Raw genomic sequence first — 20,067 nt, forward strand, 5'->3', positions numbered from 1 at the left:
TAACAGAACCTATTAAGTGCTCAAAAATATTTGTTTAATGAGTCTGGTCTTCCTAGAGTATCAATACAATGGGGTGGTGAATGGATAATAGGGTAATTGTAAAGACAGGATTTTATTTTTGACTATGGCTAGACTAATATGTGTCTACCATGGGTTATATAAAGGCATTTTCTCTTTTCAAAGCCATTTGTATTTCATGTTGGGGGTTGAAGATACAAATGCCTCAGGGGCCAGGCAGATAAAGAAATTTAAAAAGTTAAGGCTGAATATTTTTTAAAAATGCACTTATTAGAGGTGGGGTAAGATGGCATCTGGGTGAGTGTACCTTATAATCTCTCCTGCAGAGAAAGGCTGAGTAGGGTCGGAGTCCTGCTGGAATGGGCTACTTTGGGGGCTTGCAGTGCAGGAGGTGTCTGGACGTCGATTTGTTGAGACAGTGACAGAAGAGGTTCTTGCAAGTGGTAGAATTTTGGGTTTCAGACATGGAGGTAAGAAGTTGTGGGCGGGAACCTTCCTCCTAGGGCTGGCAGCTGCTGTGATCCCTGAATTCTGTTGGTTGTGCTGTGGTGTTCACAAACTCCATGTTAACTGGATGCATGGTTCCCAGGTCCGTATCCCCAAAACCCCCATATCCCACGCTTCACAGACTCACATACCTTGAGTCCGAATTATCTCAGACTTCCCAGCATGCCCTGAGGTCCATCTGAGTGCTTTAATTGTAATTAGACTTAGTTTCGTTATTACAGGAATAAAGTTAATAGGTCCAAGCACTGAGATTGAGGGCTTGGCTTATTAGACTCTTTTCTTTTATGAGACAAAGCTTAGATATTCCATAGCTTTGGGCCATCTTATTTGAGAAGGCAGCAAACCTTCCCCAGGACGGAAGTTTAATATTTTGTTAGCTACAGTGAGAACCTCTTCCTATACAGAAAACATACTTGTGGCAAGAAAGACACCTTTAAATTCCATAGAATTATTTAGCTATATAATATTCAAGATGTTCAAAATGCCCAGTCTGTCGAAGCACTTGAGCAAATCCCATGTTTACCCTCTTACCAGGGCTATATTAATGGACAGGAAGAACATAAATTATATAGCAAAATTCCCATAACCTCCATTGTTGACACTTAACTTGGTACAGTATTTTGTTACAATGTATGCAAGAACAGTAAAACAATCCTCTTAACCATGGTCTATATTTTGCTTAAGGTGCATTTTTCCCCATAGATTACCCAATTGTTAATGCCTTGTAATAGTCACTTATTTTGTTATAGAACCTGAAAAAAGTTCTTATATTTGTATTATTAATTGCAATCTTTGTCCACCACTGTATTATACAGTACCACAATATATCCTCTAGCTTTACTTCTAGTAACATATATGGCTCAAACTTCCCCTTTAAACCACATTCACATACATATTTCACTGCTGTTAATTACACTCACACTGTTGTGCTACCATCACCTCTGTCCATTTCGAAACCATTACAGTCAACCTAATTATAAATTTGGCCCCCTTTTCTCTATTCCCATTCTATCTCACAGTAACCTATCTTCTAGATTCTAACCCTATGAGTTTGTTTAAGATACATAGTTCATATGAGTGAGATGATACAATATTTGTCCCTTTTGTCAATGGCTTATTTCATTCAACATAAGGTCCTTGATGTTTATCCACATGCTGCATGTGCCAGTAATTCATTCCTTTTTATAGCTGCATAATATTCCATCATAAGTATATAACATATTTTTTTTTTATCCATACATCTTTTGATGGACACTTGCGGTGCTTCCATCTTTGGCAATTGTGAGTAATGGCACTTTGAAATTGATGTGCATTTACCTGTTTGTATCCCTACTTTGAGGTCTTCTGGATATATACTTAGCAGGATTGCCAGATCACATAGCAATTCTACACTTAGCTTCCTAAAGATTTGCCAAAATGTCTTCCACAGTGGTTACACCATTGTACATTCCCACCACCAGTGAATGAGTGTTCCTATTTCTCCACATCCTTATCATCAGTTGTAGTTTTGTTTTTGTTTTTGTTTTAATAGCAACTAGTCTAGTAGGTCTGAAATGATATCTTACTGTGGTTTTGATTTGCATATCCCTAATAGCTACTGACATTAAGCATCTTTCATATGTTATATGATTTTAGCCATTTGTATTTCCCTTTTGGAAAAATGCCTTTTCAAGTCTTTAGTCCATTTTTTAATTGGGTTGTTGGTCTTTCTATTGTTGAGTTATAGGATTTCATATATATGCTGCATATTAGACGCTTGTCAGATAGGTGGTTTCCAAATATTTTCTCCCATTTTAGTAGGCAGCATTTTTTATTTTTTTTCTTCTTTATTTTCTTTTAAATGTTACATTCAAAAAATATGAGGTCCCCATATATCCCCCAACCCACCCACCCCAACCCTCCCACATCAATAACCTCTTCCATCACTGAGGCACATCCACTGCACCTGGTGAATACATTCTGGAACACCGCTGCACATTGGTCCACATTGTAGTTCACACTCTCCCCCAGTCCACCCAGTAGAACCAAAAACGTTTTAATTTTGAGGAGGTCTGATTTGCCTAATTTTTTTGTTGTTGCTCATGCTTTGGGTATAAAGTTTATGAGACCAATGCCTTCCACAAGACCTCAAAGATGCTTCCCTATATTTTCTTCTGGAATTTTATGATCATGGATCTTTTATTGAGTTCTTTGATCCATCTTGATTTAATTTTTGTATATGTGTGAGATAGGGGTCCTCTTTCATTCTTTTGGATATGGATATTTAGTTCTCCCAACATCTGTTGAAGAGACTATCCAGTATTAGTTGAGAGGACTTGGTAGCCTTGTCAAATATCAGTTGGTTGTATTGTGTGAGTCTATTTCTGAACTCTCAATTATGTTCCATTGGTAAACATGTCTATCATTGTGGCTATGCCATGCAGTTTTGACCACTATAGCTTTATAATATGCTTTAATGTCAGAAAGTGTGAACATCCAATTTTATTCTCCTTTTTCAAGATATACCCAGTTTTTGTCTATCCAGGGCCCCTTAACGTTTCAGATAAATTTAATAATTGACTTTTCCTTTTCTGCAAAAAAAAGGATATAATTTTTATTGGGATTGCACTGAATCTGTATATTAATTGGGGTACTATTGACATCTTAATGATAGCTAGTCTCCAATCCATGAACACGGATTGTACTTCCATTTATTTAGGTCTTCTTTGATTTCTATTATGCTGTGTAGTTTTCTGTGTAGAAGTACTTTACATCCTTAGTTAATCTGATACCTAAATATTTGATTGTTTTATTTACTATTGTAAATGAAATTTTATTCTTAATTTCTTCTTCAGATTGCTCATTACTAGGGTATAGAAGCACAACTGAATTTTGTGTGTTCATCTTATATTCTGCCACTTGCTGAATTTCTTAATTAGCTCTGGTAGCTTTGTTGTAGATTTTTTGGGATATTCTATATATAAGATCTTGTCACCTGCAAATAGTGAAGGTTTTATTTCTTTCCTTCCTATGTGGATGTCCTATATTTCTTTTTCTTGTTTAAGTGCTCTCAGTAGAATTTCTACCACAAAATTGAACAACAGTGCTGAAGAGTTGGCATCATTTTCTTGTTCTAGATCTTAGAGGCATTGTATTCAGCCTTTCACCATTAGTGTGGCATTAACTATGGTTTTTTAATATATGGTTTTTATCATGTTGCAGGAAGTTTTATCTAATCTTTCTAAGTCTTTTAACAAGAAAATATGTTTGATTTTGTCAAATGACTTATTTGCATTAACAGAGATGATCATGTATTTTATTTCCTTTGATTTGATAATGTGGTGTATTACATTAATTGATTTTCTTGTGTTGAATCACCCTTGCATATGTTGAATAAAATCCACTTGATCATGGTGTATAATTTGTTTAATATGTTGATGGATTTGCTTTAAAAGTATGTTGAAGATTTTTCCATCTAAGTTCATTAGAATATTTGGTCTGTAATTTTCCTTCCTTGTAGCATCTATATTTGGTTTTGGTATTAGGGTGATGTTGGCTTCATAGAATGAGTTGGGTAGTCTTCCCTCCTCTTCATTTTTTGGAAAAGTTTGAGCAGGATAGGTATTAGTTCCTTTTGGAATGATTAGTAGTATTCACCTTTGAAGCCATCTGGTCCTGAGCTTTTCTATGTTGGGAAGTATTTATTTATTTATTTTATTTTATATTTTAATGTTACATTAAAAAAATATGAGGTCCCCATGTAGCCCCAACCCCCCTCATTCCACTCCTCCCATATCAACAACCTCTTTCATCATCGTGGCACATTCATTGCATTTGGTGAATACATTTTGGAGCACTGCTGCACCACACGGATAGTGATTTACATTGTAGTTTACACTCTCACCCAGTCCACCCAGTGGGCTATGGTAGGACCTGCAATGTCCAGCAACAGTCCCTGCAGTACCACCAAGGTCAACTCCAAGTCCTGAAATTGCCCCCAAATCATATATTTTCTTCCCTCTCCCTACCCTCAGCAGCTACCATGGCCACTTTCTCTACAATAATGCTACAATTTCTTCCATTATTAATCACAATAGATCCAGAATAGAATATCAGCAAGTCCAACTCTAATCCATACTCTATTCCTCCATCTTGTGGACCCTGGGAAGGTTATGTACACTCCATCTCTATATTGAGAGGGCGCTTAGATTCCACATGGATGATGGATGCAATTTTCTCCTGCTTGCAGTTATAGGCACTCTTGGCTCCCTGGTGTGGTGGTTGAACTTCTTCACTTCCCTGTTAGCTGGCTGGAGCAAGTTCATTAAACCAGAGGGCAGGTGTTGCAGGTCTGTTGAGGCTCAGGGCCTGGCTATCATATGGGCAGTCCAGAGATTCAGTTCCCCTGAGCATACACTAAATCCCAGCACCAAACAAAGGTCTGGTAAAAGTAACAGGAGAGGCTTGTGAACAAAGATCACATCTGAGCTCAACTCCATCACACTCAGGAACACTAACTCCAAAGTAGAGCCAACTGACATGGCACTGAACACCATTTGCCATGACCATAGAACCTGCGGGTCTCTGTAGCTCTCAGAAGAACCAATACCTGTGCTTGTATCTATTTTGGCTGTCTCTGGGACCCTGCTGAAGCCTGCATAAGCACAACCCCTCCAGTGACCTCCTGACTTTTTTGGAGACCCATAGCCATATAAACTCAATTGTCCTTTCCATTTCCCTCTTTTATTCAAGGTCAAAAACCATTTTTGACACCTGATATTTCATGTAAGTTGAGATATTCTGCTGGTCTGAGTTGACCTTTTTATTCAAGGTCATTTTCTACTTACGTCATCGGGTAGTACTTGGTAGTAATCCCTTGGCGCCAGGGAGGCTCATCCCCCGGAGTCATGTCTCACACTGGGGGGAACGTAATGCATTTATATGCTGAGTTTGGCTTCGAGACTGGCCACATTTGTGCAACATTGAGGCTCTCAGGTGGTAATTCTTAGGCACTCTGCAGCTCTAATCATATTTCTTATTTCAAGTGCACAGGCTTACAAGCATAGTCATTAGTATCAAGGGCTCATTGTTGGACCATCCTTCTTTTTGTTCTTATCCATTGCACTAGGAGAATCGTTGCTGTTCCATTGCAGAATGTGATAGAACCCTCTGCCCCTGGCTAGGAACTCAGCCGTCCCTTAGTTGTTGTTTTTTATTTTTATTTATTTATTTTTTAAAGATTTATTTATTTATTTAATTCCCCCCCCCTCCCCTGGTTGTCTGTTCTTGGTGTCTATTTGCTGTGTCTTGTTTCTTTGTCCTCTTCTGTTGTCGTTTTCAGCAGCACGGGAAGTGTGGGCGGTGCCATTCCTGGGCAGGCTGCTCTTTCACGCTGGGCGGCTTTCCTCAAGGGCGCACTCCTTGCGCGTGGGGCTCCCCCGCGCGGGGGACACCCTTGTGTGGCACGGCACTCCTTGCGTGCATCAGCACTGTGCATGGCTAGCTCCACACGGGTCAAGGAGGCCCGGGGCTTGAACCGCGGACCTCCCATGTGGTAGACGGTCGCCCTAACCACTGGGCCAAAGTCCGTTTCCCTAGTTGTTGTTTTTAACTGTAGCCAATATGAAAATATCCAAACATTTTTATGTACCCTGTGTACATGCCTGGGAGAACTCCCTTCCAATCATGTGCGCCCTTTAAATAACATCGAACACCAGTATTTATCCCCTGCCATAGTTGCACCTCTCTGTGATCAAAAACTTCGAACATGAAGCCTAATATATTGCCAGGTTCCAATAATAGAAAAATGGAATATAGTGATGCATTTAATACATACTAATTTAGAAAAATTAAAATAAAACTAAATTGGGGTATCAAAAATTAAATAATAAAAAGTTTTGTTTTGATGTTTTGCCTTTTATCACTGCTTTAAGTGTTCCCCTGTATGTATAGTAGTAAGGCAATTTCCTTCATTTCTTTCTCAGTTTCTACATCCTTTCTTTTCTTCTTTTTATTTTCTAATTAAGTTTTTGTCTTTACAAAAGTTTTAGATCACAGTAATGCATATATACAATATATAGTACTCCCACATATCCAGCATGAAACACTGTGACCTTTTCACATGTTTATATTATATTTGCTGTAACTGATGTACAGATATTGAGACAATACCTTTCAAACATGGTTACACTTGGGTTTACCTTTTAGCCTATAAGCTTTTACACATTTTTAGTGTAATTTAACGTGTCCTATATCCATCATTGCATAATCTTGTGGAACACTTCCATTGCCCCATAGTTACACTGATTCCATCTATTCAATATCTCTTTCCCCCTTCCCTCAGGGCCACAGTGAAAATCAATCTTCATTACTTGAAGGACCATATTCAGAGATACTTGCAACAATGTTGAGGGCTTGACATGCTCGACTGCCCTAACCCACTGGGAGCCACCAATTCTCTGGAGAGATATAATTCCCTCTTTTTGAGAACATCAGTCCTCACCAGTATGTGGGTAAACCTTCATTCTCATTGTATGGGTCTCTACCCAATGATATAACCCTCTATGACAAAATGAACACGCACATACTCCATAGAAGCCTGCCCTATGTCAAAATCTCCCCTTTGAGTATCTTAAACAGGTAACCTTCCTTATTTTATTTTTGAAAAAGTTTTCTCAACATAATTCTTTCAACCACATACCTGACTATCTCCTATGTTCAAATGTTCCCCTCTACCCATCCCCTATTTCTTGAGTCATCTTACCCATCCTCCCATACCTAATCCCCCCTCAAGGCCAAAAAGCCACACCCAAAATTATCCCTATGCCCCCATTTTATCCCTTCCTTGTACAAATACTTACCTCTAGCTTATCATAGATTTCACCCAGGTAGGTGACAGCATGCAACCTTGCTCTACCCCACAAATTCCTTTAAGTCTATCCTCTGGTCTCTAGCTCTCTGAGACAGCTTGGTTTACTTATTTCATATCATTGAGGTCATGTAGTATTTGTTCTTCAATGCCTGGGTTGCTTCACTCAACATAAGGTTCTCAAGATTCATCCATGTTATCACATGTGTATGTACTGTGTTCATTCTTATGGCTGAGTAGTATTATACTGTATGTATATAACACATTTTATTTATCCATTCATCTGTTCTTGGGCATTTGGGTTAATTCCAACTTTTGGCAGTAGTGAATAGTGCTGCTATGAACATTGGTGCGCATATATCATTTTGTGTCCTTGTTTTCAGTTCTACTGGGTATATGCCCAGCAGTGGAACTACTGTGTCATATGTCAAATCTATTGCTAGTTTTTTGAGAAATCACCAAACTGACCTCCAGAATGGCTGTATCCTTCTGCATTCCCACCAGCAATGGGTGAGTGCTCCCATTCCTCCACATCCTCTCCAGGATTTGTAGTTTTCTGATTTTTCATAACTGCCAATCTTAAGGGAGTAAGATGGTATATCATTGTAGTTTTGATTTGCATTTCCCTATTAGCTAGTGATTTGGAGCATCTTTTCATGTGCTTTTGAGCCATTTGTATTTCTTCTTTGGAGAAGTGTCTGTTAAAAACTATTTCCCATTTTTCCAATGTGCTGTTTGTCTTTTTATTTTCAAGATATAGGAGTTATTTATATACGCAGGATATAAGTCTCCTATCAGATATATGGTTACCAAATATTTTCTCCCATTGTGTAGGCTCTCCTTTCACTTTCTTGACAAACTCCTTTGAGGTGCAGAAGGCTTTAATTTTGAGGAAGTCCCAATTTATCTATTTGATCTTTTGCTGCTCATGCTTTCGGTGTGAAGTTCGTGAAGCCATTTCCCATTACCAGCTCCTGTAGATGGTTCCCTACTTTGCTTTCTGAAGTCTTTATGGACTTGGCTCTTATATTTAGGTCTTTGATCCATCTTGAGTTGGTTTTCGTATAAGGTGTGAGTTAGTAATCCTCTTTCATTCTTTTACATATGATTCTCCAGTTATCCAGGCACCATTTGTTGAAGAGGCCATTCTCTCCCAGTTGAGTGGGTTTGGTGACCCTGTCGAATATTATATGGCCGTAAATATGAGGATCTATATCAGGACTCTCATTTTTGTTCCATTGGTCAGTGGGTCTATCCTTTGCCAATTCCTTGCCATTTTCAGTACTGTAGCTTTGTAGCATGTTTTGAAGTCTGGTAGTATGAATCCTTCAATTTCATTTTTCTTTTTCAATATGTCTTTGGCTATTCAGATCCTCTTTCCATTCCAAATAAATTTCATAGCTAGTTTTTCTAGTTCATTAGGAATGCTGTGTTGATTTTTACTGGGATTGCATTGAATATGTAGATCAGTTTTGGTAGGATAGACATCTTAATAATATTTATTCTTCCTATCCATGATCAGGGAATATTTTTCCATTTATTTAGGTCTTCTTTGATTTCCTTGAACAGTGTTGTTAGTTCTCTGTGTATACGTTTTTACATCTTTAGTTAAATTTATGTCTAGGTATTTGATTTTTTATTGACTATTGTAAATGGTATTTGTATCTTGATTTCCTCCTGAGATTGCTCATTATTGGTGTACAGAAATTCTACTGATTTTTGCGCATTGATCTTATAACCTGCGACTTTACTGAACTCCTTTATGAGTTCTAGAATCTTTCTTGTAGACTTCTTAGGGTTTTCTATGTATAGGATTATGCCTTCCACAAATAATGAAATTTTGACTTTTTCCTTTCCAACTTGGATGACTTTTATGCCTGTTTCTTGCCTCAGTGCTCGAGCAAGTACTTCTAAGACAATGTTAAATAGAAGGGGTGATAGTGGGCATCCTTGTCTTGTTCCTGATCTTAGGAGGAATGATTTTAGGATTTCACCATTGTAAATGATGTTAGCTGTGGGTTTTTCATATATATCCTTTATCATGTTCAGCAAATTTCCTTGTATTCTGATCTTTTGCAGTGTTTTTATCAAGAAAGTGTGCTGTATTTTGTCAAATGCTTTTTCTGCATCTATAGACATGATCATGTGATTTTTTTCCTTCAGTCTATTTATATGGTGTATTACATTAATTGATTTTCTTATGTTGAATCATCCTTGCATACCATGAGTGAATCACACTTGGTCATGGTGTATAATTCGTTTAATGTGCTGTTGAAAATGATTAGCAAATGTTTTGTTCACGATTTTCACGTTTAGGTTCATTAGAGAGACTGGTCTGTAATTTTCCTTTCTAGTGGTATCTTTGTTTGGCCTTGGTACTAGGGTAATGTTAGCATCATAGAATGAGTTAGGCAATGTTCTTTCTGTTTCAATTTTTTGCAACAGTTTCAGCAAGATTGGTGTTAGTTCTTTCTGGAATCTTTTGTAGAATTCTCCCGTGAAGCAATCTGGCTCAGGTCTCTTCTTAATTGGGAGGTTTTTAATTACTGATTCTATCTCTTCCCATGTGATTGGTCTGTTTAGATCGTCAATTTCTCCTTTTGTCAGTGTAGGGGGCTTATGTATTTCTAGGAATTTGTCAATTTCCTCTAAATTTTCCTTCTTGTAGGAATATAGTTTTTCAAAGTATTCTCTTATGACAGTCTTTATTTCTGTGGGGTTAGTGGTGATATCTCATTTCTCATTTTGTGTATTTACATATTCTCTCTTTTTTTCTTTGTTAATCTAGCTAAGGGTTCATCAACTCTACTGATCATCTCAGAGAACCAGTTCTTGATTTTGTTTATCTTTTCAAGTGCTTTCTTATTTTCTATTTCATTTAGTTCTGCTCTTTTCTTTGTTATTTCTTCTTCCTTTGGGATTATTTTTTTTTTACTAATTCCTCCAAGTGTGCAGTTAGTTTGTCAATTTTAGCCCTTCTTTTTTGACATATGAATTTATCACTATAAATTTACCTCTCAGTACTTATTTTGCTGCTTCCCATAAGTTTTGATATGTTTTGTTATCATTTTCATTATTTGAAGGTAGTTATTGATTTCTTTTGAGATTTCCTCCTTGACCCCCTCGTTTTCTAAGAGTGTGTTGTTGATTTCCATATCTTAATGAGCAATCTAGGCCTCTGGCCCTTGCAGATTTCCAGCTTCACACCACTGTGGTCAGAGAAATTATTTTGTTTATTTTTGATCTTTCTGAATTCATTGAGACATTCTTTGTGGCCTAGCATATGGTGTATCTTGAAGAATGATCCATGTGCCCTTGAGAAAAATATATATCCTGCTGTATTTGGGTGCAATGTTCTATATATGTCTATTAGGTCCAGCTCCACTAATATACTGTTCAAAGTTTTTGATTCTTTATTAATTTTCTTTCGAGATGTTCTGTCCAAAGTTGATAGTGGTGTGTTAACGTCCCCCACTATAATTGTAGAGGCTTCTATTCTTTCACTTAGTTTTTCCAGTGTTTGCCTCATGTATTTGGAGGCACCCTTGTTAGGATCATAAAAGTTTATGATTGTTCATTCTTCTAGAAAGATTGTCCCTTTCACTTATATGTAGTGTCCATCTTTGTCTCTCACAATTGTTTTGCATTTAAAGTCTATTTTGTCTGATATTAATATAGTCACTCCTCTTTTTTTGGTTATTGTTTGCTTGTAAGATTGTTTTCGAGCCATTCACTTTGAACCTCCTTGAATCCCTGGGTCTAAGATGTGTTTCTTGTAGACAGCATATAGATGGGTCATATTTCCTTATCCAATCTCCCAGTATGATTCTCTTGACAGGTGAGTTTAATCCATTGACATTCAGTGTTATTACTTTCAAGGAATTATTTATTTAACCATACTTTCTTTGGATTTGTGTTTGTCTTATTTTGTTTGATTTTTTTCTCTTTTTGTCTTTTTAGTTGCTCTTACCCTCTCCTCCAGCTCTGCCTCTCCTGTTTTTTTTTTTTTTCTTTCTTTCTGAAGAATTCCCTTTAGTATTTCTTGAAGGACAGGATTCCTGTTGTTATGCTCTCTTAGTATCTGATTATCTGCGAATATTTTGAACTCTCCATCATTTTTTTAATGCTACCTTAGCTGGATAGAGTATTCCTCTTTGGAAAATTTTTTCTTTTAGTACCTTGACTATGTCATACCACTGCCTTCTTGCCTCCATGATTTCAGATGAGAGATCAGCACTTAATCTTATGGAGCCTCCTTTGTATGTGATGGTTCTCTTTTCTCTTGCTGCTTTTAGAGTTTTCTCTTTGTCTTGAGCATTGGATAATTTGACAAGTATATGTCTTGGGGTAGGCCTGTTTGGATTTATACTGTTTGGGATGTGTTGTGCTTCCTGGACATGTAAATCCATCTCCCTCAGTTGATTTGGGACTTTTTCAGCCATTATTTCCTCCAACACCCCTTCTGTCCCCTCTCCCTTCTCTTCTACTTCTGGGATGCTTATAATGTGTATGTTTGTGTGTTTTGCATTGTCATTCAGGTCCCTAAGTCCTAGCTGGATTTTTTCTATCTTTTTATCGATCAGTTCTACTATCTGTTTGATTTCGGATGTACTGTCTTCCACATCACGAATTCTCTCCTCTGCCTCTAATAATCTGATGTTGTTTGCTGAGAGTGTATTTTTGATTTCTTGAATTGTGCTGTTCATCACCATCATATCCTTATCTTTTTGCTTATGATTGCAATTTCTTCTGTATTATCTCCAAGTGTTTTCATCATATTCATAATCTCTTCCTTTACTTCATTAATTGGTTGCTAATATATGTTTTCAGAGCTTTAATTATTTGTTCGATGTTTTGTTTCTCTCCCTGGTTTTTAGTTTGTTCATTGGATTGGGGCATATTTTCCTGACTATTGGTTTGGTTTGTAGTTTTTTGTTGCTTTCTGGTCATTATTTTATCTTGATAGGTTTAATCAGTAGCTTAGCTTCTTTGTCTAGTCTTGGGGTTTAATTGGTATGTGGTATGTCTTCTCTTTGTCAGTTCGTTCTTCTTATTCTATTTTCTTCTTGCTGGCTAAGTTCACTTGAAGGAAAATATTATGGTTAGGGAAAGCAAAATGAGTAACAAAAGAAAATATATAAGAGAATTATTGACAGTAAATTTTAACAGAGGAACCAAGTGAGAACTAGGAAAATGGATATTAGACTCATGCAAGCTGTGTAGAATTATAAAAGTAAGCAGGGTATCTATAATTACACAGTCAAGCAAAAATTTGGGGGAATATAGTATGAATTTAAAGGCCAGTGTTTTCAGGAGGGAGGGAAAGATAAAAGACAGACAATAATATAAAGAGTGTATAAAAGAATGAAAACAGAACAAAGGTATTAGAAATAAAAAGTCAGAAACTTTGGGTGCCAAACAAAGAGAGGTGGAGTGTAAGAGAAACAATAAATGATAGAGGATAGAAATATGTAGAGGAAAGGCAAAAGTTTTGGTGGCCAAAATCAATACACCCAGAAAAGAGGAAATGGAGGATGAGGAAACATAGCACATATGAAGCGCTCCCTGCAGCATCTAAGATAAAAATAAAAAATAAAAAAGAAGAGAAAGGAAGAAAAAGAAAAAAGCGGGCGGGGCAAAAAAGTGGGGGAATGCAATCAAGATAAAGAAAAGAAAAGAAAAGAAAAGAAAAGAAAAGAAAAGAAAAGAAAAGAAAAGAAAAGAAAAGAAAAGAAAAGAAAAAGGGCCTTTGGGGGTTAAAGAGGAACGAAAAACCAGAAGACAAACCAACAGCAACAACAACAACAAAACAAAGTTTCAAGCTAGGAATCCTCTTTGCATTTAAATAAAACGCTTAGGAATCTGACATACCCCCTTTCTTCCTTCTTCACTTCCCTCTCTCCTGGGGCAGCAGGAAAGCTGTGTGAGAGGTCCGGTAGGAGATTCAATTGGTCCTTGGTGAACCAACTCAACACAGAAGACAATGCCTCTTTATTTCCAGTGAGAGAGTACCTACACCTGACCAGGAACCCGAAATATGCTATTGGCAGCTTGGAAAGCTCGTCCTATGGTCCCTTTCCCTTAAGTGTGCTAGGGGAGGCCTACTTGATATTCTGACTTCTCCTTCTCCCAGACCAAGTTTCCTATCCCATGGCATAGAGGTAAGTTGGGCTTTTTCAACAGATTTGCCTCTCCTTTGTTCCCAGGTTCTCCCTAAGCCAGCTGGTATGCTCCACCAAGCTCAAAAAAAAAGGAGGCGGGGACCAGAAAATTGAACCCGCTCACCTAGCCCTTCTGGGTCTCCCACCAATTCTCTTGCACTCACAGTGTGTGTCCAAAACCAGAGGGCTAGAGCAATCACGGACCTCTGTGAGCGCTGGGTTCAGGAATGGGGAGTTCGGGATATTGCAGACTCAAGCGTGGGTTATGGGGGCTTAGGGGACACGGACCCTGGAACCACGCATCCTGGAAACACTGGGCTTGGGAATGCCACCGCACAACCAACAGTTTTCAGGGAACGCTGCAGCTTCCAACCCTAGGAGAAAGGATCCCGCCCAAAACTTCTGACCTCTGTGTCAGAAACCCAAAATTCTACCTCTGGCAAGCACCACTTCTGTCACTGTCTTTAAAAATTGATGTCCAAACACCTGCCCTGCAAGCCCCCTGAAACAGCTGTTCTGGCAGGACTCCAACCCCACCCAGCTGCTTCTTTGCAGGGAAGATTATGAGGTGCACTCACTCAGAGGCCATCTTGCCCCTGTTTGGAAGTATTTGATGACTGATTCAATCTCTGTACTTGTCGTCAGTTGATTTTTTTCTATTTTTTTATTTTTTCTGTCTTTATTTTTAAAGAAGTTTTTGATTACATAAATGTTGTATCAAAAATATAAGGGAATCCCACATAACCTACTCCCTCCCCTCCTACACTTTCTACCATTTAACAACATCTTTCATTAGTGTGGTACATTTGTTACAATTGTAGAACTCATATTTAAGTATTGCTACAAAGCATGGTCTATAGTTTATATTAGGTTTACACTTTACACCTCACAATTTTATTGATTTACTTTTGTCTTTATTCATTTTTTAAATATTACGTTAAAAAAATATGAAGTTCCTCCCACCTCCCTCACCCCACTCCTCCCCCCATAGCAACATTCTCCTCCATCATCATGAGACATTTATTGCATTAGGTGAATACATCTCTGAGCATCGTTGTACCTCATGGTCAATGGTCCACATCATAGCCCACACTTTCCCACGTTCCATCCAGTGGGCCATGGGAGGACATTCAATGTCCGGTAATTGTCCCTGCAGCACCACTCAGGACAACTCCAAGTCCCGAAAATGCCTCCACATCTCATCTCTTCCTCCCATTCCCCACACCCAGTGCACCTCACAAATTTATAGTTTTTCACTTATGTCTGTCATTGCAATATCATGCAGAATAATTCCAATGTCCTCAAAATTCTCCATGTTACACCTATCCTTCCCTCTTCCTCTCCTAAGGAGCTTTGGAGACCACTGTCTGTAAATCAGTGCTACAAGTTCTTCCATTACTAGAAAAGTAATAAGTCTACTTTAGTCCATAGTTGCATATCCCCATTATGTTTCTTTATTTTTCAGTCTTGAGGATTTGGGCATGGTGATGCCCATTTGGATTCTGATTGATTGAGAAGGGCCTTAGAACCCATGGGGCAGATGGATGAAACTGTCTTGCTTGCATTTGTAGATATTCTCTGGTTTTGGGGATGGGCATTGTTCATCATAATAATTTTGTTAGTTGTCAGATGAACTGAAGAGCACTTATTGGGTGCACCTTTGCTGAAATTCAGGGCTCAACCAACATAGGAACAGAGGGAAGATTTAAGGCTCTGGAATACATATTTAATGACTATAGTGCTATTTATAGGTTCAAATAAAAGGGGTAGAAGAACCATGTGTAGGAAAATTATAAATGAGTCTAACTCATACACAGGAGATGTAGGTTATCGTATATTCTGATATAAGGCCAACTGATGGGATGCTGATTTCCTAGGGTTGTCTGCCCTGCCTCTAGTGTCTTGGTGTTTCTTGAGCCCTCAGGAGCATCCCTGTGTGAAGCACTGTTTACTGTGGCAGTCAGTGAGATCCTCCTGAGATGTGAATGAGTGTAACCTCTAGATGACCTTGCAACTCACTCTGAAATCTCTTAACTACAAAAATTCATTTGTATTTAATATTCCCCCTTTTGGCCAAGGTCTTTTTTCAAATGCCTCACTAGTTGATGTTTAGTAATAATCCCTCAGTGCCAAGGACGCTCCTCCCAAGGAGCCATATTCCACGCCTGGGGAGAGGTAGTGCATTTATATGCTGAGTTTGGCTTAGAGAGAGGTCACATTTGACCAACAAGGAGACTTTCAGGAAGTAAGTCTTAGGCTATATATATATATATATATATATATATATATTACTAGGCTAAGTTTCAATTTCACAAGAAGAAGGTTCATAAGTTCAAACATCAATATCAAAGGCCTGGCATATTAGTCTGTCCTGCTTCTCTAGGCCTTGTCCATGTACTCTAGAGGTTCTTGCTACTCTATTAGAGAATGTAGCATGACCCCCAAGGACAGGAATTCAATTTTCTGTCTATTATTGTGTAGGTCTTCACTCACTGAGACACACCACATAACCACATGAACTCAAGCATATTCCATAGACTCATGTCCCAGGTGGACCATTCCACACTCATTCCCCTACCCTGACAGCCCTACCCTGACAACCACAACTCCACTGCTACAGATGCAACTTTTTGTAATCCAAAAACTACTCAAAAACAAAATAAATAAATGTAATGATAATAAAATAACATAAAACACAAAAAGTAAAATAAATAAAAAACTTTTGTATTGTACCATTCATAACTGTTGGATCTGTCTTTTATGTATATTGACAATTTCTTCTGTGTATTCCTCCATTTCCTTATTTTGTTTTTTACTTTATAGTCTAAGAAACTTTAGGTTATGGAAATGTCGCATCAAAAACATAGGGGATTCCCTAATACCCCCATATCCCCTCACATCCTCCCCTTCCAATAACATCCTACATGAGTGTGGTACATTTGTTACAATTGACGAACATCTGTTTCTTTAGTCAATTTCATTTGTCTGTGTGTTCTAGGAATTATCCATTTATCTAAGTTATCTGATTTGTTGGCATACAGTTGTTCTTAGTGTGCTCTTATGATCCTTTTTATTTCTGTGAGGTCAATGTTGCTATCCCCTCTTTCATTTCTGATTTTATTTATATTTATCTTCTCTGTCTTTTTCTTTGTTGGTCTAGATATGTGTTTGTCAATTTTATTAATCTAAAAAAAACTTGTTTTTGTATTTTTAGTCCCAATTTCATTCATTTTTGCTCTAAACTTTGTTATTCTTTCCTTCTTTTTGCCTTGGGATTAATTGCTGTTCTTTTTCTTGTTCCTCTGGGTGTGCAGTTAGATGTTTGATTTTAGCTCTTTCCTCTTTTTAAATGTATACATTTAGGGCTGTAAATTTCCCTCTCAGCACTGCCTTTACTGCATCCCATAAGTTTTGAAAAGTTATATTCTCATTTTCATTCACCTCGAGATATTTACTGAGTTCTTTTGCAATTTTTTCTTCGACCCACTGATTGTTTAAGTTTGTGTTGTTTAACTTCCATATATTTGTGAGTTTTCCAGTTCTCTACCCATTATTGATTTCCAGCTTCATTCTCTTGTGGTCAGAAAAAATACTGTGTATCATTTCAATCTTTCTTAATTCATTGAGACTTGTTCTATTATGTAACATTGTGGTCTCTCCTGGCAAATGATCCATGAACACTTGAGATGAAAGTATATCCTTCTATTATGGTGTGCAATATGATGAAACACTCTTTAGTTTTGTTAATATCATTAGTTAGGCTATAGACATTTCGCTGCTCCCTGAGCCTGGAAAACATTATCTCTCCTTCCATTATGGTGTTGATTTAATTGTTCCAACTTTCAGAGTTCTAAAGTTGTCCCACAGGAACTGCCTAAGACTGCTATCAAGCAGCTTGATTTTGTTTGAATAGACCATATGGTTAACCTTGATTTCTAATCCTCTTTTAGCCCCACTGGATGTATTATATCACATATTACAGTGATTTATTCAAATAAGTAGTGGAAATAGATAAGCTAATTTTCCCTGCTTATCCTGTCTTTGATTATATTCTACTGGATTAAATGAAACAGTTAAATCCTAGAAGATCGTTAAATGTTATTTGATTCTGTGAGTAATTTTATGATGTTGAAGCCCTATAGAAAATCAGGACCTGTGGCTTGAGAAGTTCTAGATTGTAATCTTGCTATGCCAGCAAGGAAATTTTATGGAAACATTAAAGTACTGTCCTTCGAGCCAGAATAAGGCAGCTCTAATATTTACCTTAAATACACTTAGAGTGAAAGTATATATGTGCAAATCCAAATGTGTTCAAGACAAATTGAGAGTGACTTTTCTTTTACATAAAAATTTACAACTTTCAATAGTAAATTTCTTGAATAGTTAGAAAAGAATTAATTTTATAAAAATTCGACAGAATGAAGCTGACCAATAACAAAGTGACTACATTAAGCAAGGATTTTCTGGATAGAAAAACAGGCTGAACAGTACATCTTAGGGACAGATATATTAGAAGTGTTCTTGATTTAATTACCTTCCCTGTGTATTCTGTTTGTTCCAGATTTAATCTACAAAATTGAGCTAGTAGGGGGCCTGGGAGCTATCTTACTCCTCCTTGTACTGCTTGTTGTCCTCTACAAATGCTACAGCATTGAACTGATGCTCTTCTACCGACAGCATTTTGGAAGTGATGAAACTACTGATGGTAAGCTGCCTCCTATTGTTCAAATTCAATTAAAATACATGAGTTTGTGATTATGTAGGTGAATATCTATATTCTTTGAAAATACACACTGAAATGTTTAAGGACAAAAGGTTATGGCTAACACAAATTACTCTCAAAAAGTTCAGAAAAAGAATTTATCTAGAAATAGAACAAAGGTGGAATATTGACAATAGGTGAATCTGAGTAAAGGATATATATGGCATTTTAAAAAATATTTTAAGTTTTTCAATATTCTTATACATTTGAAATTATTTCCAAATAAAATTTTAATAAGGAAAAGTTACTTGATAAGGAGATAATGGCTATTAAACATTTTCCTCTTGTATGAAACAAATTAAAAATCACTGCAATTTTTCCCTCTAGAAAAAGTCAAATTATATACAAATTATATTTAGCATAGGGGCATTCAGAAAATAAATGAATCATGAAAGAAATAGACTAAAAGCTATGGAAATTCTCCTTTTACAATTTAAAGGATGTTTTTAGCTGCATATATTTAATGATTATAGCACCATTCTCAAAAGGGGGCCTCAAGGGATAGAAATTCAGTGTGGCTTCAAATTTTCATTATGTTTACAATTTATGAACCTTTGTAAATCTTAAAATTTAATTATCAATAAAGAATTGTACTGAACCTTATTTCATTGAATATTCAAGAGTGATTTCAATTTCTTCAAGAAAAATACCATATTCCCAATCAATACCATTAAGAAATCATGACATGCTGTTTTTTAATCATAAAGTCCTCACCTACGAAATATTGTAAACCTTGGAAATATGTGTCTACAATTCTTTTGCTCTTTTTGCTGTTTTTTGTGTTAATGGTCTTACCTCAAAGGAAAGAGTTTCATGATTTTGTTTTATTTTTAGAATGATAAATGAAAGGCTAAGTGGTGATTGTATCATCAAAATTTCTGAGGAATCTTTGATTTAGATTTTATTGTACTATTACGTAAATAGTGATATAAGTGATTTTTTAAAAAAATATTTTTATTTATATATAACACCCCCCACTGCTTTTTCTTGCTGTCTGCTCTCTGTGTCCATTTGCTGCACGTTCTTCTGTGCCTGCTTGTCTCCCTTTGTTGTGTCATCTTGCTGTGCCAGCTCTCCACAGGCAGGGACCATCAGCTCTCCATGGGCACAGGCTATCAGCGCTCCGTGGGTGCAGGCCAGCTTGCCTTCACAAGGAGGCCTTGGGACATGAACTCAAGGCCTCCCATGTGGTAGATGGGAGCCCAATAGATTGAACCACAGCTGCTTCCCAATATAAGTGATTTTTATTTGGCTTTTGTGTTGTCACCATAAATTAGAGAAATATTATTTGATGAGCACATAGGCATGCTCATTCTCAAAGCAGTAAATTTACCTAATATAGCAATCTGTTTAAAATTATTACAAACTCTTATTCAGACATATGCTCAAAAGTGGGAATTAGGGCCTGTTCTGAACATAATTATATACTCTGACAAACCTACTATGAAAATGTGGCCAATTACCCTCAGTTCCTATATACATCAGTTAATATTGAAAAATCTAACTTCTTTTCTGCATACATAAAATAACTAGATGAATTATGCTATTAAGAAAAGTTACTTTTTCCCATTTACTAACAAGTGGCTAAAGTAGCCAACTGGCAAAGTAAAAGAGCCATTGTCAATGCAAAAAGAGTGAAAGGGAAGCTCCTTTGATTCATTTGTTTTAATTTATGCTTAAAAGCAATTAGTTGATCATCTTTGTAAGAGATAAGATAGTTCATTAAATTAATCTTCAATAATTATTTTTCTCATCCATACTAAATATCCCAG

General features: G+C 37.0%; 1 protein-coding gene across 2 annotated transcripts in view; it reads left to right on the forward strand.

Annotated features, from left to right (window-relative positions):
* IL1RAPL2 (interleukin 1 receptor accessory protein like 2) overlaps positions 1–20,067 on the forward strand; it is a 1,488,864-nt gene that overhangs the window by 1,449,199 nt on the left and 19,598 nt on the right. For both annotated transcript variants that reach the window (XM_058291994.2, XM_071213017.1), the window contains one exon: positions 18,095–18,238. In XM_058291994.2, the coding sequence (XP_058147977.1) occupies positions 18,095–18,238 (144 nt within the window). The remainder of the gene's footprint in view (positions 1–18,094; positions 18,239–20,067) is intronic.

This window comes from Dasypus novemcinctus, chromosome X, assembly GCF_030445035.2.
Source record: "Dasypus novemcinctus isolate mDasNov1 chromosome X, mDasNov1.1.hap2, whole genome shotgun sequence".
In the NCBI taxonomy this organism is placed as follows: domain Eukaryota; kingdom Metazoa; phylum Chordata; class Mammalia; order Cingulata; family Dasypodidae; genus Dasypus; species Dasypus novemcinctus.